Raw genomic sequence first — 20,728 nt, 5'->3', positions numbered from 1 at the left:
ACCGTGGTGGGTATCACCAGCAGACAATAGCTGCAGGGCCCCGAGATCCCTGAGAAATGGATATGTATTCCATCCATTTCTTCCAAGATAATTTGTGTATCCGCTGACATCACATACCAAGCAGTTTTCAGTAAGGCCGCTGTCTTATGGACAGCTGAAGTTGGCAGAAGCCAAAATTACAGTTAGAAGAAACTATCTTTTGATCCCAGCGGCAGCTTTGTACCATCCATCCCTCACTCCTGTGCCTCTGAGCACAAGCAATTGCTGCAGCCACGCTTCTGAACCAAGTCAGAAAACTAGATCCAGGTTGTTACTAACCATTTCTGCTGGATTAGATTTAAGATAGTTTTAGTTCGGGACTGGTTTCCTGATTTAAGAAACTCTGCATTTGTACCAAATTTGTACCAAATGTGCAGTTGCACCATCTCTTGCTTAAGCCAGCACAAAACACTGAATTTCTTAGTGGCAGTAGTGGCCAGTGTCATGTATATATGAAAAAATTGCCTGAAGAGCTGTGAGCCCTGGAGTTTGCTTTGTCACACAGAAACATTATTTCTCAGTGGAACCCCAACAAATACTGACAGAATGAAACTAAATTTCAGGGGAAAGATGAGGTTTCCAGTAGAATGGAAGTCTTCATTCTTCACAGCTCTAGTGAAGCCAGCAAAAAATGTTAATCCAGCTTGTGCTTCATTAGCCCAACCCATCAGCCACCTTCGAGTTCTGAATAGCCTTTATTTTTCTTAAGCAGAAACTATGATTATGAAATGAAGTAGTAAATTATTTACTCAAGTAGACATTATTCTTGGCTAAGTCTACTAGCCTCCCATTTCGTCTGATGCTAACTTAAGCTTGTGCTCAGATGAAATGCTAGGTTATGTAACCAGTTCTAGAATTCTCATCATCGTATTCAGACAAACATTTTGAGCATAATGTTGCTCCTTTTGAATCAAATTCTCCATGCTGTAAGTCTCCTTAGCAAGATGAAGGAGCTGACTGTGAGCAGTCAGGCTTATGTGCAACCATGCCAAGGCACCGTGGAGCTGGAAGAATGGTGTCAGAAAAATGTGGCTTTGGGCCACAGAGATACATTGCTTAAAAGAGGTAGTAGTTTAGTACATAACACAAAATCACTTAAACTCTGACAGAATTACTATACTAGATCTGATTAACAGTTCATCTAAGCCAGTATTATGTCTAACCAAAGCCAGGAATAGGAGCTTCAAACAAAAGAGAAAATGGAGAATTATGAATTATAGTAGAATAATGTTTAGTAAGTTTCTTCATTACCACTTAGGAAGTAGATGATGTGACAAAGTATTATAATTTACCGTCCATCTTTTTCTAACTCTTACCTCCTGTATGTTCTCATTAATACACAAGTAAAATACATTTGCAAATACAGTGAATTCTTGGCCTTGAATATTTATCACTTAGCCACAAAGTCTAAACAAACCAGTCTAAGAAAAATAACTTTATCACAGATTAAACAGATTAATTTTAATAGCACACAGAACTAGTATGTTTTATATTTTATATTCAAATCAAATAATATGGCTGTAGATGTATATAGACCTGCATACATCATTGTCTTTTCTATACACTCTGTTACTGTACACTGTTCTGAACGTGCTAGTACCTCTGACAGTAAACATGTTGCATTTTAAAATAAAATTCATGTAATTTTCTACGTAAGTGATGAGCTAGTTTCAAGTTCTTGCAGTTGGTTTCTGTCTCAAATAAATTGACAGCTGTTCCAGGCTTTCCAGTTGCAAACAACCTATATGCAGTTCTGCTTCTCGGAACACGAGAGTGAAGTAGCCAGAAATACTTTCTTTGCACACACCTCCATTTCTTCCAGTAAATACTTCCAAATACTACTTCTTTCCTTGGCGTCATAACACTAATGCTTCCTGGATATCTTCAGGATTTTAGAAATATCTCCTTACATATTTAATACATTTCTCCTACATTTCTAGCCTCTCATAGGTTTCTCAGGCAAGATCTAGACCCCTGCGTATCTCTTTAGAGGCTAATCAAAGTCATCTCCAATATTTCACACTCCTAACCAACCTATGGCAACTAACACTTGTGTTCTGGCTAGTGCCTCATTAGATTCAGGTATCTGTTCCATAAAGGGTCAAACTAAAGGGCAGTTCTTAAGTCTATCATGCTAAATGGTTTTTTAAATCAAATTCTATACTAGAACCATGTTTAATGGTTAAGTAATAAGTACAATTCACTACCAAATAACAGTTTTATGTATAGTAAAACTATCACAATGGAAAATATAAAAAACTTTCTACTTTGAGCAATTCTGTCTCTGAATCTAAAAGGTAGTAGTAAGAAGTCACAGAAATGGGAGCAGAGAAAAAAGGAAGAATAAGGGCAAATAAGGAAAGAACAAAGCGAAGGGGAGGGGGAATTTAAGATCTATCTCTTGGACTCCTGAATTTTATTACTAATGTGTTAATGTATAAACAGCTTGAATAATGATGAATGGAATTTTGTTGTTCTAATTTATTTTCTGCATTCCTCCAGATCTAACTTAAGTGTGTGATCCCAGTCTGGATTTTTGCTGTTTTTGTTATTTTAAATACTGTTTTCAGGTTCTAGGACGTGTGCCATGGTGAATTGCCAATACGGATGTGAAGAAGTCAAAGGGGAGGTACAGTGTCTTTGTCCATCAGGTGGCCTTCAGTTAGGACCGAATGGAAGGACGTGCATTGGTATGGTTAGATAACTCACTCTCAGCTTCTTTTCTATAGGATCCTGAAAAATTGAAGAGTCGGGGAAAGGTTAATAAGTAGTTAGCTCTCCTTGCTGGCTTGAATAATGCTTCTTGTTACTCGCAGTATGATGTAAAGCTTGCACGCTTTTTTTAAAAAGTGTTCTCGTAATATTGGCCATGTAATTCTTTGGGTGAGTCCTATCCCAAATAGCTCATTAAATGTTTTGACATAATTTGGAGTCATCAACAGATTTAGTTTCTCCCTATTTTTCTGAGGTCTACAGTGTTTTGCCTGCAGGAAGCTGTTCTGCTAACATAATGTATTACAGGAGTTGAGGGTTGTGCTTGGATGGGTTTTTCTTTTATTGTGATAACCCACAATACAAGCTTCCAGATTTTTCTCCAGAAGCCTCAACATCGCTTTACCTGGGGGTTTACTGTGTGATGAACAAAGCATTACTTACAACACTTGGTACTGTTCTGTGATACCATTTTATATTGTCATCTGACAAAGCAGTGCTGCAGCACTGCAATCCAATGCTGCAATGGTACCCATTTCAATACTGCAGCTAAATGAGCCCCTTTCAAAACGCAGTAGATGTGAAACAAACCCTCCAAAGCAGAGACCACTGCTACAACTAAAGAAGAAGGGGCAGTGAAGCATGTGTCGGAGCAGCAGGAGCAGGGCTGGGAGCTGCATCTGACCCCAGTGTCTGCAGGGCTGTGCCCTGGTAAATCAGGTCCAGGGTCTGCCTGGGCATCTTTCCAGAAGCTGGAATGCTGTTCATCACAGAACAACCCAAAAGGCTCTGAAAGTGTTCCTTTTTCAGCCCAGATGCTCTTTGTTTTAAATTTAAGAGAAATATTGCTTTGTATGTACTTTATGCCATTTCATTTTAAAATAGGAACCATAGCAGAGCTTCATATGTGAAAAAAACCCAAAAGAATTTTCAGTTCGATTTCTTCTTTATAATACCTTTAGCTAATTCTTGAAATGCAAGTCGTCCTTTTGAATCAATAAGTACATTTTCCTGTAAAACGCTAACTTGTAGCATTTGAACAATATCAATTTAAAAAAAAAACCACCCAGGAAATGGTTTTTGTTTCCTTCTTTCCTATTTTCCCCTCTTTCCCAATCTAGCCTTTACTTCCTAGTCTCATATGCCTCTAAATGGGTAACACCCCTAGTCAATCACTGAGAATGGTATTTTGTGGTTTTTTAAATCTTTATTCCATTCAGGCAAGCATAGAAGATTGAAAATTGCAGCTGGGAAGTATTTTATTTCCCAGAGCTGCCCAAAATAGAATGGAAAATAGAGAATGGAGATATCTCCTTGAAGATATTCAAAAGCCATTTTGACATGATTCTGGGCAACCGTCTCTAGGTGTCCTGCTTGAGCAGGGTGTTGGACCAGCTGATCTCCAGAGGTCCCTTCCAACCTCAACCATTCTGTGAATCTGTGAAAAAACTTTTTGCAACAAGTGCTACTTACTAAAATGCCTTTAGCAACATACCTAATGACATTGATGATTTCACTTATTTTTACATTCTTTCTGTCACAATAGTGCAAATCCACCAGATCATAAAGGGCAGCTTGGACATGATACCTTACAGGCAAAGAAGAATAACAGTAGCTAATCTATTTCAGATGCTTCTTACCAGTACATACTGGTTGAATAATTTCTACAGCTTAAAGAATATTTTAGATGTTGAGAGGTTTAACATTCAAACATAAATAATGAATTTTAGCTGCAATGGCCAAAACAATATTACGCTTAACATTTCAAACAAAAGGTTAAATAAATGCATCAACCAAAAGACACTGCTGTATAGAAGGACAGTTACTGTATGAATTGTTCTCCTTAACACACAGCTGTAATATCAAGTCACATATGAAAGCTGTGTGGCCTTGGACTACGTTACCACTTTTAGGAGCTATCAGGTAAACCCACAGGGATACTTGGCTCAACTTCCCAACTATAAACATTCCAACATGAGAACGCTATTTCTTTCCTTCAAATGAAATGAGTTTCTAATTGGAAATGGCCTGCTTTGAGTAATCAGCAAGGCTTTCAGACTACTACCAGTCACAGTTAATGTGCTTAAATTATTTAAGAGCTATTTGAAGGTGAACATTGTAGACATATGTACTTAAATACAATAGAGTGGTTCTCTTAAATCTGTTATTGAATTATTCAGGCAACTCATTTTATTCTTTCGTATTGAGTTCATTTGTATTTACCTTGCCTGCTCAAATGGATTTGGATGAATGTTGATACATATGATAAAAGGTAAAATAAACAAAAAGAGTATGTATGTCCGGTGGTTGGAAATATCAGACCCTTTCTTTCTGCATGATTTGTGGTATGTCCCTGGTTTTCCGTCACCAGTTCTCCATCTATAAAATGAGAGAGATAGTAATATCCTGCTGTATAGCATAATACTTAATAGATATGGACACTCTGGAATTAGTCACAGAAACACTATGAAAAAATAAATGTTTGAAGATCCCTGGCTATTAGTCTTAGCTTAAGCTTCCTAAGCAGCTGCATTGTTCCTGAACCTGCAGAGCAGAACAGCACACTAATGCGTTTCACTTTTCCTCTTCTACATGTGCATAGGTGAAAGAAAATATAACCATTATATATAAAAAACATTAATTAAACCTAAACCTGTTGTTTTCAAGAGTACGGTGAGTCTTAAGTGTTCATTGCAGACGTAAACTTCTCACTAGGATTGAGTGCAGCAGGCTTGTCCTTTAGCTTGTGACAGACCATGGTTCTGGCAGAGGCAGCAGGAACTGAGAACCTGGGAAGGTCTGGGAACGCCCTGGAGCCTAGGGAAGTGAGACCATCATCAGAAATGTGTAGCGTGGGCAGAAAGAGAGATTTTTGACTACAGGTTTGTTTAGATATTCTTCTGTTGTTGTCCACTTTCTTTTGATCACCTAAGCACTGTAAAAGCGTGGTAGAAATGATAAAAAGATGAATGTGGTGTCCAGCAGCACTTCACAGCAATTCTAACCTGTAAAGGGCACAATGAATTACGTGCAAAGTCACTGCTATGTGTTATAATGTGATAGGAAAGGAAAAATGTCAAATATCATAATCGGCACTATTTTAAATTTGACGTTACAACAAAACAAATCAAATTAGTAACACTTAATTACAATGGTTGTTGAATAATGTTCTTAGGCTCTTCCCATACCAAGCCTCCTCCTTCTTTCTCCAAAACATTTGTCCCTGTCATCTGCCTTGCTTGGCAGACCACTTGCAGTCTGGAAACTCTTTCCCCACTATGTCTTGTCATAGCCCAGCAAGGTGGGGTGCAGACATTCAGTAGAAAGCGCTGCTGTTGCTCTCAGTTTCCTCTTTATGGGGCTTTCTCTTAAACGATTCTCTGACATTTCCTTTCTCAGGGAAATAAAGGAATTTGTGGAGTTCCTTCTGACTCTGCTCCATGACCTGAGGGCAAATCATTGTCCCCAGTGAGGATCCTCCGCACTGCCAGTTACCCTTTCTCTTACCATGCCAGATCTCAAAATCTTCCTTAAACTTTGTTCACATTTTCCTGGTTCATTTATATTACTGCATGCAAAAGCCACCCCCAAGTGTGAAATTATAGGACTTTTCTATTAAACAACTTGTGATAGCCAGGGCTAAAACATTCCTGTGCAAATCCCAACTAGTTCTTGCTTTCCTGGTTTACTTTCTCATGGATCTGACCAGCAATCCTTCTCCTGCTCTAGACATTGATGAATGCTCCACTGGCAAAGCTGTCTGCTCTTACAACCGTAGATGTGTCAACACATTTGGAAGCTACTACTGCAAGTGCCAGCTTGGTTATGAACTGAAATATGTCAGCGGCCGTTACAACTGTGTAGGTAAGATCTAGCCCATTAATTTTCCTTCATTCTTTTTCATTGCCACACTGTGTGTTGTTCCCATCATTGCCTGAAGCATGTTGGCCTTGTCTGGGGATACTGCCTCAGAAATGGGTAACAGATGTCATGAAGAATATTCTTGGAGACACTTTGAACTTTTCTCTGGGTTTTCTCTGTGGCCTTATGAAAAACCTAATCACTGGCACTTGCAAAATAAATTGCCTTATTGTACCAAGTAAAGATGTGCCAGGGCTTGCAGTACATTAGGAACAGTTGACTACAAAGAAGTGCTACTTCTGGTACAGGTTTAGTTAAAGAGCCATTTTTTGTCCTCTTAGCTTTCAATCTGTGGTGAACAAGCAGTCCCACAATCTTTTTTTCCTTTTTTTTTGTGTCGTTAATGAGGAATGTAAATAAAGTGCATTCATGACTGTAAAAACAGTTGTTTGGATGTACAGAACTTACACCAAAAAAAAGTATAAAAATAGTAGGTTTTAATTACTTTTCAGGTCTCTCTTGCATGCCTAAGTTTTTCCCAAACAAAAATAAATACAGGCAAAAAGTTATCTTGACATGCCCAGCTGTTAAAACAAATGTTAAAACACCTTTCCTCCTGTTTCAGTCCATTAGCTGAATGGTGGAAGAAAAACAAAGTATAAGCTGCTGCAGCAGGCACTGCAGCAGTATTGTTCAAGCAGCTGACTACATAAGGGCCTGGAAGAGTTGGAACTACTACAAGAAGTACATACAAAAGAGAATTCCTGGTTTTTTTTAATATTTGCTTGGTATTAGGAATTAGGGATGGGAAGGGAGATCATAAGGCAGGTTTTGGAAACTCAAGTTTGCATTTCCTGTTGTATGCAAACACTGAAAGTCTTAAAGTGTAAAAAATACTTTTTCATACAGTATGTATGCAGGGATGAAAAACTGGAGAGGTCTCAGGAGTCAGGATTTTGTCTGCAAATCTGAATCTCACTCTCAGACATACCATACTTTTGAGTCAGTCTTCCTGCTACTTCTCTCCTAGCTGACTTACATTATGACAGGACCTGTCAGCTGCTAAAAATGAAGCATCTGGATAAAGTGCAAGTGGTGCAAAAACGTGTACAACTTGGCTCCCTCGTGTGGGAGAAATCAGAAACAGCTTTGTGATGTAGCAAAATCAGGGAAAAAGAGAACAAAACCAGTTACTCTTGATGCTTGTATGTTTTGCTGTCAGTTGAACGTAGTATTTTCCACTGAATTTTCCCTGATTATACCTTTGTCGTACAGCATTATATGTATGTTGGAGTGTTAGAGGTAAATAGAAGATCTCAACATCTTGGCATGCTCAGGGTTACTTTCCATTGCATTTCTTCTAGAGTGAATGAAAGAATGAGAAAGGTGTGGCGAATTGTTTTTTCATTTCTGTCACACGTTCTCTTGGTGTCCTTTGCTTTTTGTTAATAGAACAGCATGTTCTTTAACGTTCAAACCTGTAGTTTGAATCCTGTTCTCAGTCAGAAAACCACCATGTTCACTTTGTCTTCACTGGGATGTTCTACATTTTCCATGGATCCATATGCTAGTAGCTGTGCAGTTGGAGCTGACATTAGCATGAAGTATTCTGCCTCTGATGGTCTCTGGACCATCTTGGTCTAACACTAGTGATTGCAATACCTGGAAACAGATGGCCAGCATATACAGGCTGTCATGAAGCTTGGGTTTCAACACAGTTTTCACTAAAGCATTTATATCTTTCCCTAGATGTAAATGAATGTGTGACAAATACACACAGGTGTAACCTCCATGCAGAGTGCCTCAACACCGAAGGCTCCTTCAAATGCAAATGTAAACACGACTACCGAGGAAACGGATTTGATTGCGCTGGTGAGTACCACTGGATGGCAGGAATAGTGCTATATTGGTTTTCTCCAATAATTGATGGTTATAAGGCGTTTTCTGGGAAAGACCGTGCTGAACTCTGCTGCAGTACGAACCAAGGCAAACCTCGCCATGAAATAATGTATTTATTGTATGAGTCATTGCACAGTTGATACAAGTATTATTAACTCAAATTTATTTTGCCTATGAGTCCCCAAGTCTCATAGTATTGCTAGGAATCGCAAGTAGAACAGAAAAGAGAATTTGGCCTGAAGAAACAGAGAAAATAGCTTTAAAAATTCTGCTATGTATTTTCCTCAAACTCCCACAGCTAGCCTCTTGGAGGGCTGCGTGGTCTCTTCCAGAAGAGATTCAAGCTAACTTAGCAAAAAGTGACAGGATGGAGGGAAGCCATGACTTCTGTACTAAACTGTTTTCACTTATAATTTTGCCTTTGTTTATCGAATATTAAAGACTTCCTGTAAAGATATCATTGCCCGGTTCTAACTGGATATGACCCTCCAGGAAGAAAGAAGCAAAAGGCTGCTCTTGTCTTTATATTTAAAATGAACCTTTTAATTTAATTCCTGTATTGAAATTAATGGTTCCAACTCCAAAGCCATTTGTACCCTTTGAATCTCAGGTATGAGTTTTTTTACAATGTTTTATGTTTTTATACTCTGTTTTAATTATCTAAAAATCATGAAGATCCCTGCCAGGATCAACCCAAAACATCTGATTTCAATCAGGTTGTTTTATAGATTAAGAACTTGACAGTGCTATGCTAAAACTATATGTATACATATATATGTATGTGTGTATATATATATGACATGTCTGTGCATATATATCTATGTGCATATATACTGTTTCTCCTACTCTGTACTGCTGGAACTCATAAAAATATATATATTGCACTCCTCCAGGCTTAAAAGTTTTATGAATTTAGTGTTCATTCAAAGTATGGTGTTTTTGTTATAATGTCTCTTCTGCATTGTCATGTCTTTGGTGCCGCATTGAAACACGACTTTACATGTTCCTTTTTTTTTTTTTTCAGTTATACAAATGTAGCTTTTCAAGCTCAAAATTGATCTAAAAAATGGGATATTCCAGTGAACAGTAGAGTGAGTGATAAACCCAGTGGATAGTTTTCAACTATTTTTATAATCTGAAATTATCGTTAGTACCTCTAACTGTATAATCTGGGCATGTTAATATACATTAAACACAAAGCCAAAGCAACTCGATACATTAGTATAGCTAAAACTATATTTTGGAAAATAAAAAAGCATGTTATGAGCCAGTTTCCTTGCTAGACCACATCCCTTGTGATATGTCACTGCAGTTTACTGCAACAGCAGGATGCAATGGGGCTTGAGACCTGACTGAATAGCGAAGTAAACTGCCGTGACACATCTTGATATGGTTCTGTTAAAAGAAAATGTGCCACGGGTGAAATGTTACCAAAACCCTCAGCCAAAGAGGCTGGGGTTTGGGGGGGTTTGTTTTTTTCTTTTTTAATGAGAAGCTGAACATTTCAAAGGAAAATATCTTTTTGACCAAGTCTATGTATAAAATATTCTTTCCTCAAGCAGAAACAATTCAACAGGAATGCTTGCTTAAATATGAGCAAAGGAAATATTTTAGCTTGTGGAGAGGCTATGATGCATTTTTTAATGTCTATCCCTGTAAAAAAATCACTGCTGAAGACAGAAGATTTCTATCTTCTCACTGGTTTTTCTATTAAATATTTATTCTCTCTCTGCATACTTATTCATGTCGTATTTCCAATTACTGAAGTCCATTAGTTGTTTAGAAGAGGCAGAAGCTGTGCATTCATAAACTTAGTAGAAGACACCAAACAGAAAAGAGATTTAATGCAAGAGGGGATAGAGGAATAACACACAGTAGTGAGAGAAATCAGAACCATAGGCAGAAAGTCAAAAGACAAGGGACTAACTAGAGAGATGTATACAGCAATAGAGGGGACAAAAATACAGTCAGTGGTAGGTGAAACCTGAAAAGCAGTGGTGCTAAAAAGAGACTGGTTTATCTGGTGCTAATTCCCACATGTACACCTTTTCTTAAAGAGAAGAGGAGGACGTTCTTTTAACCTTGAATGTGTCAATAGTTGATTTTTACTGCAATCTTCAAAAAGGTCTGATCAGTGTAACTAATGGGGGCAGGACATGATTTTGCTATCAGGGAAATAGATGTACCAACCTACACTAAAATGCTAAGTGTTCTCCATGTCATATGGCAATTGTGGAAAACCTTCGGCTTTACTGAAGTCAAAGCAAGTTTTCCTGTTGGGTTTAGTAGGATGAGAACACCATCCTGGGAATTTGGGGGCTGGAGGCTGTGGCTTCACATTTCTGTTGGTGGCAGTGGCTGCAGCTCCTGCAGCCCATCCCAGCTCCCAACAGATGGGCCTGGGGTTTTGCTGCAGTGAAACAAAAGACTTCTTAAATATGTCCCCAGTACTCCACATAATTATTCCCAGAGGGTGGGAATCCCGTTTTCACAGGGAACCTTAAATTCTTCATAGCAATTGTCTCTAGTATATAACAAACTGGCTACCGCAGCAACAGTATTAGCTTTTTACAACAAATGATAAATATTTTAATATATAGCTTACTGTTCAGAGTATGAAATGAGAGTAACTGAGCACATTATTTATAATGAAACCTCTGTGCCTACATCTCCTCATGCTACCAAATAACATAATAAGTGAGGTAATGTAAAATTCACCTTTGCACAGAAGGTGGGGGAAATTATTTCATTTAATTTGTATGTCAATATACTAACTTAGGAGAAACCTGCTGAAACATCAGACTGCAGACAGCACTGCTTATATAGATATGACTTGTGATTGTTCAGACACCCTTTTGCCATTCAACACTCCTATATGCATGAAACGTTGGAGGCTGTTTCCAAACTGTCTCTAGCATACATTTCATTTAAGTATCCATAGAAGTGTTATCTTTCAAATGCTCCCTATAAGTGTCCTACCCATTTCCACATCTGGCCTCTATCTTGCTGCAATCTCTTGCTGTTCTCAGGTTCATGTGTTTCCTGATTTCCTATTGTGCATTGAAAAACCACATTTCCCTCACCACATGCTTCTCTGTGTATTCCAGCTATTATTAAAGAATAGGATCTCACAAGGTTCCATAAGCAATTAAGATTCCTGGGGGAAAAATGAACCTATTTTTTATTCACTTTTTTGGTAGGAAACTACAAAATAGCAGGAAAAAGCAGGACTAACTTAAAGCCTACAACCTTCAGGCGTCACTCTAAGGAGCTCAACAATGGCACTCTTGTTATTGCCTGGCTGGAGGCAGAGGCTACTGTTCTTCATTATGCTTTGCTGGATATCTAAATGGCAATAAAGAGTCATGACAACTCCTTTTATCCCTTTTGTATTACTTAGGATCCTTTTTTGCTCACACGGTAACCCCTAAAACCCATATATGATTTTACTTTCTTATTAACTTGCCAGTCCCGAGATAAGTTGGATTTGACTTCATAACATTTCAAAGCTTAGAAAGCGATTCTGCTCATATCACTGGTGAAATTCTTACAATTCAATTCAGTACAGAGCCAAATACTGCTGTCATCCTTCAATGAACAACACTTAACGCTTTTGTCATACCACATTTCCCACTGGAAGGATTGCTGGCTGGTTTAGCCATGTATTAAGCACAGTCCAGCATGATGTAAAGCATCCTTCCCTAAATAAGATGCTAAGAATATTAGAAATGAAACAGGCTAGAAATACATATTGCTAGATGATATTCCATGGTGTGTAAAAGAGAATAATAGTCTAGAATATGTGTTTTAACCTTTTTGTGAAAGCTTTCAGACTCTCTTAAGACTATCTAGAAGAGGTTGAGAATTTATAGAGTGATTTCTGAAACCGTGTTCTGCTGGTCTAATATTTACTCACATTTACAGACTCCCCTTATATGTGGTAAATGGTTGTTTGTATCCCCCATCCCCTCTCCAACTTTTATATACAGACGCTACAAAGGGAGCTACAAAAGGACTTTTCTAAAAGCCAATCTCCTAGGCTTGTCTCTCACCGGGTTTTAAAATACATTGCTAGGTGTGAAGGTGGAAGCAACGCGATGCTCTGCAGGAGTGCAGAGCAAGGTGTCTCCTGTTGCAGCTCCCTTAGGTTCAGAGCCCCAGCCAGCGCTGGCTGCAGTCACAGGCGATGTAAGAGGAAAACAGATCACTGTCTATCCCTCTCCTGTATCATCCCCAGAGCACTTCCCTTTACATAATACAGCACAGAGATGGGGGGTTGGCATCTGCTCTCTCTCTATTTTTTCCAACTCAACTTTCACAACTTGGTCATTGGGCACCCTGCACCAAGCCATTTCTGTGGTCTTACAATCTTGCACAGCAACTGATGACAGAAAAGATTTGCTTTTAGTCCTCAGTCATAATTTGCCTTTGTTTTTCCACCTCTTGCTTTAATTCTCTCTAATGCAAAGAAATTAAATACCTTTAAAAGCTGAGATTTTTTCATACTAGAGCAATAAATACAAACTCTATAAGAGCAGGAGGCATTAATCTACATGCTTCCTGATGGAAGGTACCTAAAGAAGAGCTCGGATGAAATGCACTCCTTTTCATTCTCCAAAATTCTCTGTGCAGTCACATCAATGGATAAACATACAAATGTTTGTGAGCAGCTCCTGTGCATTTATATAAATCTCTTGGGCGAAAGAGTCCTGAAAAATCACTGCCTCAGTGGTAGCACCCCAGATTGTCATAGAAGGAGAGCTGTTCGTTCAGGCAAGTCCACTGGAAGTGGATTCAACAGAACAGGCTGAGTTTAAGGTGGTCTAACTTTACACAGGTTTATTCCTCCTGCAACTTACGGGTAGCCGTAAGAAGACTTAAATCCACACCTCAGGTGAATGCAGTTTAAAAGGATACTAGTGATATATCTTGAAATATGCTTGGTGTCTAGTCCCTCTTTGTCTCCATGAGCGTGCAGATTTTCATATTGCAGCAGCAAACTGGAGTCTGCAAGCACGTCATGATTTATGCACTTCCATGCCCCTATTTTTGTCCCTCCTGTCAGTTGATTTTCTGCACTGCTTAGTTTTGCATATACAAGGAGATTGGTTTTCTGACACCACAGAGGTTATTATGTTGAGCTGTTAAGAATATTTCATTTCACTAGGAAGACTTCAAAGCAGAAACTAAAAGCAGATGTTCAGGATTGCTGAGCAGTGAGTCCTGGCTTGAAAATCTCCATAGCCTCTTTACTAACAGCCTGAAGTTTCAAGATTGTCAAGAGGAAATTTGTTTGGAATGAAGCTTTCCTGTTAATTTTTATTGCTGCATTCTGAGTTTAGACCTAGAGAACCCTACATCTTTCATGACATCATCCTCCAGAGGAAAGGCTCGCGTAGTGGAGTATTAGTAAAGAGTTTACTTGCAAGTACCTGACAAGCAAGGCTGCAAGTTTTATCCAAACAAAAAGAGAAACAAAACCCTCAATTTTTATTTACTTTTTAATTGCCATCTGTTTACTTTATACGTGCAACTGCTGCCTCAAAAAAACCTGAATGCTCCAGTGAGCACACCAAGAGAGTCTGATTCTGTTCCCGGGATACTAAATAGCATGTAGTTGCATTTGCCATAAAGAAAAATGTGACAAATTCACAGTGATAGGATTGTATTTTCCAGGAGTGAACATAAGTTCAGGAACTTTCCCCTTTTCCTACTAGACTATAATTCTATTTTATTAACCAGTGTTTCTTCTTCTGCTATGTTTCTATGAAAAGAAACACACAGAAAAAAGTGCTACCCAAGGTTACATCTGTCCCAAAATACTACTATAAAGTTTTTATTATTATAAAGTGAGGAGCAAAATAGGAACGTATTCTTGGTCTGATAATGCAATAACTAGCCAGCAAAAGCAGAAGGAAATAAAACCAGCTGACTTCTCCCACCATTTGTAATCCCAAAAGACTGTAGGCACTGCAGCATCAATACTGATTGAGAATCAAAGATGGGAAACAGTATATAAGGCTATTCTGACCCAGTGGTGGAAATGCCCTCCATCTATGGAAGACCTTTTGTACAGCCCGCTGCAACTGCTCAGCTCACTGCAGAAGTGTCAGTAGCTTATGACATGGTTGCTCTATCCTACTTAACAGTCCTTCTTCCTAACCCACACAGATTCAGGCTGTGACCAACACTAGAGGGCCGAGTATATAATTGCATACTGACTGCTCATGTCATAGCAGTTATGAAATCCTGAGTTGATTCAAAAGCCTCATTGTCTCAAGCCTCAAAGTCCATTGCCATGGACTTTAAACCCCAAGGACACCCTCTTCCTCGGTAGCTCTGGTACTATGACAGGTACAGGCTTAGTTAACTCTCGTGGAATCCTAATGGTGGGATGGCATCACCTTATAAACTAGAACTCGTCAGATTTGTGTCTTTGCTAAAACTTGCATATTTGTCACACAAACCTTTCCATACCTAGGTTTGGCACAGTGGTGTTCCTCAACTGATGTTGCATAGCAACTGATGTTGCTGATAAAAGGCAACACCTGCAGTATTGCCACAATTTCTCCTTTGAATTTGCTTTGTACTATACACATACCTTGAACAAACTGATCCAAAGTTGTCCTGGCTTTAACCCTCAGTTTCGGTTTTGCTAACAGTACGAAGAGCCATCAGTCTTTGTCAGCTGACAGAAAAGTACATCTGGAAGGGACTAAAAAAGATCAGTTAGTCTGTTCTTTTGCTCTGAGGCAGATCGTATCCAGCATATTAATGACAGATGGTAACCTAACAATTTTTTAAAACTTCTAGTGATACAGTTCAAATGATCTAAGTGGCTTGCTCCTGTGTTTTACTATCCTATAGCAAGGATAGTAAGCAAATTTTTCATAATATGTAACTAAAATCTCTCCTCATTTCACGTAAACTGGTAATTTTCCTATCTTAAGAGAACATGGAGAACAACTGGCCAACATACAGTCTCAAAGGAGCCCTTTGCGCTGCTACTGGATCCCACCACTGGTGGAAACTCAGTCCTGTCTCCTCACATCCCTAGAAATACAGCTTCAAATGGGTTCCTATGAAAAATGTCCCTCATTCAAGCATCCAGATATAGTTTGATGATTGTAGAGAGAGAAAAATAGAATTTTAAAACAAATAAAAGGCTTGTGTCTTGAAACTCAATACACTGACAAGGAAAGCATGATTTGAAAATCAGGGCTGCCATGTAAATGTAAAAAATTGGTCGTCTTACCAGTGAATGTTTTGAGGTTTTTGCCTGGATACAGAGGATATTTGACTTCATTATACTTTATAGTAGGGAAAACCTCAATTTATATTTTTTTCTTTGTTATACAGATTTAAACAGTCTTCATTGACTTTCACACCACTCAAGTTTTTCATTTCTGGCAGCCTTGGTGTTTCGGAGCAGAATCCAAAGTTGCAAGATACTACAAGGCTGGTTGTCCTTTTAGTATTTTGTAGACAAGAGGAATCATAAAATTGTAAAAATCTCAGGAAATTTTACATTTATATTCTAGTCCACCTTGAAATTGCAGGAAGATTTGGCATTCTGAGATAGGTTGTCTATACAACACAGCTAAATGTGTAACTAGTGCATGCATATTCACTTCTGTGCAGAGCTGAATTTATATCTCATAGTAGAGAAGTCGGCTGTATAGGTCTCTGGACATTGTAAAGGACATCGTGGTGTCTTTTATGAATGCTGTCATTGCTGAATGATTCCTTAGATGAATATTTAATATCTTCTTCTTGGTTCTAGTTATCCCTGAAAAGTCAGTGAAGGAAATTCCAAGAATCCCTGGAACAGCTAAAGACAAAATTAAGAAACTTCTTGCACATAAAAACAGTGTGGAAAAGCATGAAACAATCAAGAATGTGATCCCAGAAGCAGCTGTGACACCAGCTTCTAAGACCCGCTTGCAGTTATTGGACTATGAAGGTGGTATTGATCTTGGTGGGAGCTACGCTGAGGAAAAGAAAGAAACTGAAGCTACTACAGAAGAGGAGGCAGAAGAATCGGATGAAGAAGAGAAAGAAGATTTTAAGAATCAGATTGACCATGAGCGAAGCCTTAGAGGAGATGTCTTTTGTAAGTTTCTTCATTTTTTTTTAAATCTGGTTTCAGTTTAAAAATATATATAAAGACTAACAAAATCATCATGAAGCATTATAGCCATTTTATCAGAAGTCACTTGTAGAGAATGAAAAGCAACCCAACATACCTACTGGTGAGACTAAAGGTACTGAATTTCCCTTTTAGGGGAATCTGTCTGCAGTCAATGTGAGCAGAGAGGGAATGTGCTGTGTCGCAACAGCCGCTCTGCAGGCTGGGCTTTCAGAGTTGCTTAGACACAGCACATAGCTTCTCCCCATTTTCTTCACAGAAGCCCCAGTGAAACAGGATAGTGTGTTGTAAGACAATAATTAGCTTTGATTCACGCTAGGCATATTCATCACCTTAAGTGGTGTGTATTGTTCAGAGGAAAAACATAGACTCCGATGTGCTTGTGTTTCAAATAATATTGACCGTATAATAGGCACCACTGTTCATGTCATTCCCAACAGAAAAATAATGTCATGAATCTCAGAGGGGTTTTTTTATCCCTGCATTTAAATGTGAGAGTTTATCTGAATCACAGAATCACAGAATCACTAGGTTGGAAAGGACCTTCAAGATCAAGTCCAACCATTAATCCAGCGCCACCATGTCCCCTAAACCATGTCCTGAAGCGCCACATCCACACGTTTTTTGAACACTTCCAGAGATGGCGACTCCACCGCCTCCCTGGGCAGCCTGTTCCAATGCCCGACCACCCTCTCAGTGAAGAAATTTTTCCTAATATCCAATCTAAACCTCCCCTGGCGCAACTTGAGGCCATTTCCTCTTGTCCTATCACTATTACTTGGGAGAAGAGACCGACACCCTCGTCGCCACAACCCCCTTTCAGGTAGTTGTAGAGAGCGATAAGGTCTCCCCTCAGCCTCCTCTTCTCCAGACTGAACAACCCCAGTTCCCTCAGACGCTCCTCATAAGACTTGTGCTCCAGACCCCTCCCCATCTTCGTTGCCCTTCTCTGGACACGCTCCAGCACCTCAACATCCTTCTTGTAGTGAGGGGCCCAAAACTGAACACAGGATTCAAGGTGCGGCCTCACCTGTGCTGAGTACAGGGGCACAATCACTTCCCTACTCCTGCTGGCCACACTATTCCTGATACAGGCGAGGGTGCTGTTGGCCTTCTTGGCCACCTGGGCACACTGCCGGCTCATGTTCAGCCGGCTGTCAACCAGCACCCCCAGGTCCCTTTCTGCCAGGCAGCTCTCCAGCCACTCCTCCCCAAGCCTGTAGCGTTGCATGGGGTTGTTATGGCCAAAGTGCAGGACCTTGCACTTGGCCTTATTAAACCTCATACAGTTGGCCTCTGCCCATCGATCCAGCCTGTCCAGATCCCTCTGCAGAGCCCTCCTACCCTCCAGCAGATCAACACTCCCACCCAACTTGGTGTCATCTGCAAACTTACTGAGGGAGCACTCGATCCCCTCATCCAGATCATCAATAAAGATATTGAACAAGACCGGCCCCAGAACCGAGCCCTGGGGAACACCGCTTGTGACCGGCCGCCAGCCAGATTTAACGCCGTTCACCACAACTCTCTGGGCTCGGCCATCCAGCCAGTTCCTCACCCAGCGAAGAGTAAACCTGTCTAAGCCACGAGCCGCCAGTTTCTCCAGGAGAATGCTGTGGGAGACGCTGTCAAAGGCTTTACTAAAGTCCAGGTAGACAACATCCACAGCCTTTCCCTCATCCACTAGGCGGGTCACCTGGTCATAGAAGGAGATCAGGTTGGTCAAGCAGGACCTGCCTTTCATGAACCCATGCTGGCTGGGCCTGATCCCTTGGTTGTCCTGCAGGTGCCCTGTGAGCACTCTCAAGACCAACCGCTCCATATATCTGAATAGACACTCTCAAATTTAAAGCATTTTATGGTATCTGAGCAGGTGTCTTGCTTAATTTCTGACATTAGTCATTTATCAGATTGACATAGTTTTCCTCAGTCTGTTTTTAGGTGCTTCCTTCCAACTATTATCTTGTATGCTATGTGATTTTTTGCGGTGTTCTCTAAGGTTTTCAAATGCATTTTAATTGGTTTTTAGTACATCTGGCTCAGTCATTCACAGAATCACAGAAGCACAGAATCATTAAGGTTGGAAAGGACCTTCAAGATCATCAAGTCCAACCATCAACCCAACACCACCATGCCCACTAAACCATGTCCCGAAGCGCCACATCCACATACTTCGAGTGATGGTGACTCCATCAGCAGCCTGGGCAGCCTCTTCCAATGCTTGACCACCCTCTCGGTAAAGAAATTTTTCCTAATATCCAGTCTAAACAGCCCCTGTCACAACTTGAGGCCATTTCCTCTGATCCTATTGCTGGTTACTTGGGAGAAGAGACCAACACACACCTCACCACAACCCCCTTTCAGGAAGTTGTAGGGAGCGATAAGGTCTCCTCTCAGTCTCCTCTTCTCCAGACTGAACAACCCCAGTTCCCTCAGCCGCTCCTCATAAGACTTGTGCTCCAGACCCCTCACCAGCTTCGTTGCCCTTCTTTGGACACGCTCCAGCACCTCAACATCCTTCCTGTAGTGAGGGGCCCAAAACTGAACACAGGATTCAAGGTGCAGCCTCACCAGTGCCGAGTACAGGGGCACGATCACTTCCCTACTCCTGCTGGCCACACTATTCCTGATACAGGCCAGGGTGCTGTTGGCCTTCTTGGCCACTTGGGCACACTGCCGGCTCATATTCAGCCGGCTGTCAACCAGCACCCCCAGGTTCCTTTCCGCCAGGCAGCTCTCCAGCCACTCCTCCCCAAGCCTGTAGCGTTGCATGGGGTTGTTGTGATCTAAGTGCAGGACCTGGCACTTGGCCTTATTAAACCTCATACAGTTGACCTCCGCCCATTGATCCAGCCTGTCCAGATCCCTCTGCAGAGCCCTCCTACCCTCCAGCAGATCAACACTCCCACCCAGCTTGGTGTCATCTGCAAATTTACTGAGGGAGCACTCGATCCCCTCATCCAGATCATCAATAAAGATATTGAACAAGACCGGCCCCAGAACCAAGCCCTGGGGAACACCGCTTGTGACCGACTGCCAGACGGATTTAACGCCATTCACCACAACTCTCTGGCCTCGGCCATCCAGTCAGTTCTTTACCCAGCAAAGAGTAAACCTGTCTAAGTCACGAGCTGCCAGTTTCTCCAGGAGAATGCTGTGGGAGACGCTGACAAAGGCTTTACTAAAGTCAAGGTAGACAACATCCACAGTCTTTCCCTCATCCACTAAGTGGGTCACCTGGTCATAGAAGGAGATCAGGCTGGTCAAGCAGGACCTGCCTTTCATGAACCCATGCTGGCTGGGCCTGATCCCTTGGTTGTCCTTCACGTGTCCTGTGAGTACCCTCAAGGTGAACCACTCCATAATCTTCCCCGGTACAGAGGTCAGGCTGACAGGCCTGTAATTTCCAGGATCCTCCTTCTGGCCCTTCTTGTAGATGAGTGTCACACTGGCAAGCCTCCAGTCATCTGGGACCTCCCTTGTTAACCAGGACTGCTGATAAACGATGGAGGGTGGCTTGGCAAGCTCCTCCGCCAGCTCTCTCAGTACTCTTGGGTGGATCCCATCAGGCCCCATAGACTTGTTGGGTATCCAGGTGCCTTAACAGGTCCTTAACTGTTTCCTGCTGGATTATGGGGAGAATATCCACATGTCCACATGTGTCCTGTAATGGGGAGCCCAAAACTGGACACAGCACCTCAGATGTGGAGGCTGAGGGGAGACCTTCTCACTCTCTACAACTGCCTGAAAGGGGGTTGTGGTGAGGTGGGTGTTGGTCTCTTCTCCCAAGTAACTAGCGATAGGAGAAGAGGTAAGGGCCTCAAGTTGTGACAGGGGAGGTTTAGATTATATATTAGGAAAAATTTCTTTACCGAGAGGGTGGTCAAGCATTGGAAGAGGCTGCCCAGGGAGGTGGTGGAGTCACCATCACTGGAAGGATTCAAAAAATGTGTGGACATGGCACTTCAGGACATGGTTTAGTGGGCATGGTGGTGTTGGGTTGATGGTTGGACTTGATGATCTTGAAGGTCTTTTCCAACCTTAATGATTCTGTGATTCTGTGACATA

General features: G+C 40.9%; 1 protein-coding gene across 1 annotated transcript in view; it reads left to right on the top strand.

The window, feature by feature from the left end:
• The window catches only part of EGFL6 (EGF like domain multiple 6), a gene marked incomplete at both ends in the record, with an annotated part of 48,110 nt that overhangs the window by 12,994 nt on the left and 14,388 nt on the right, over nt 1-20,728 (top strand). Inside the window, 4 exons of the mRNA XM_082014438.1 lie at nt 2,610-2,729; nt 6,481-6,615; nt 8,362-8,484; nt 16,295-16,624. Of these exons, the coding sequence (XP_081870564.1) occupies nt 2,610-2,729; nt 6,481-6,615; nt 8,362-8,484; nt 16,295-16,624 (708 nt within the window). The remainder of the gene's footprint in view (nt 1-2,609; nt 2,730-6,480; nt 6,616-8,361; nt 8,485-16,294; nt 16,625-20,728) is intronic.

This window comes from Phaethon aethereus (genome assembly GCF_964289735.1).
Source record: "Phaethon aethereus genome assembly, chromosome: 1".
Taxonomy (NCBI): domain Eukaryota; kingdom Metazoa; phylum Chordata; class Aves; order Phaethontiformes; family Phaethontidae; genus Phaethon; species Phaethon aethereus.
Note: the sequence above shows the minus strand (reverse complement) of the source record. Positions and strands in the feature narration are given on the sequence as shown.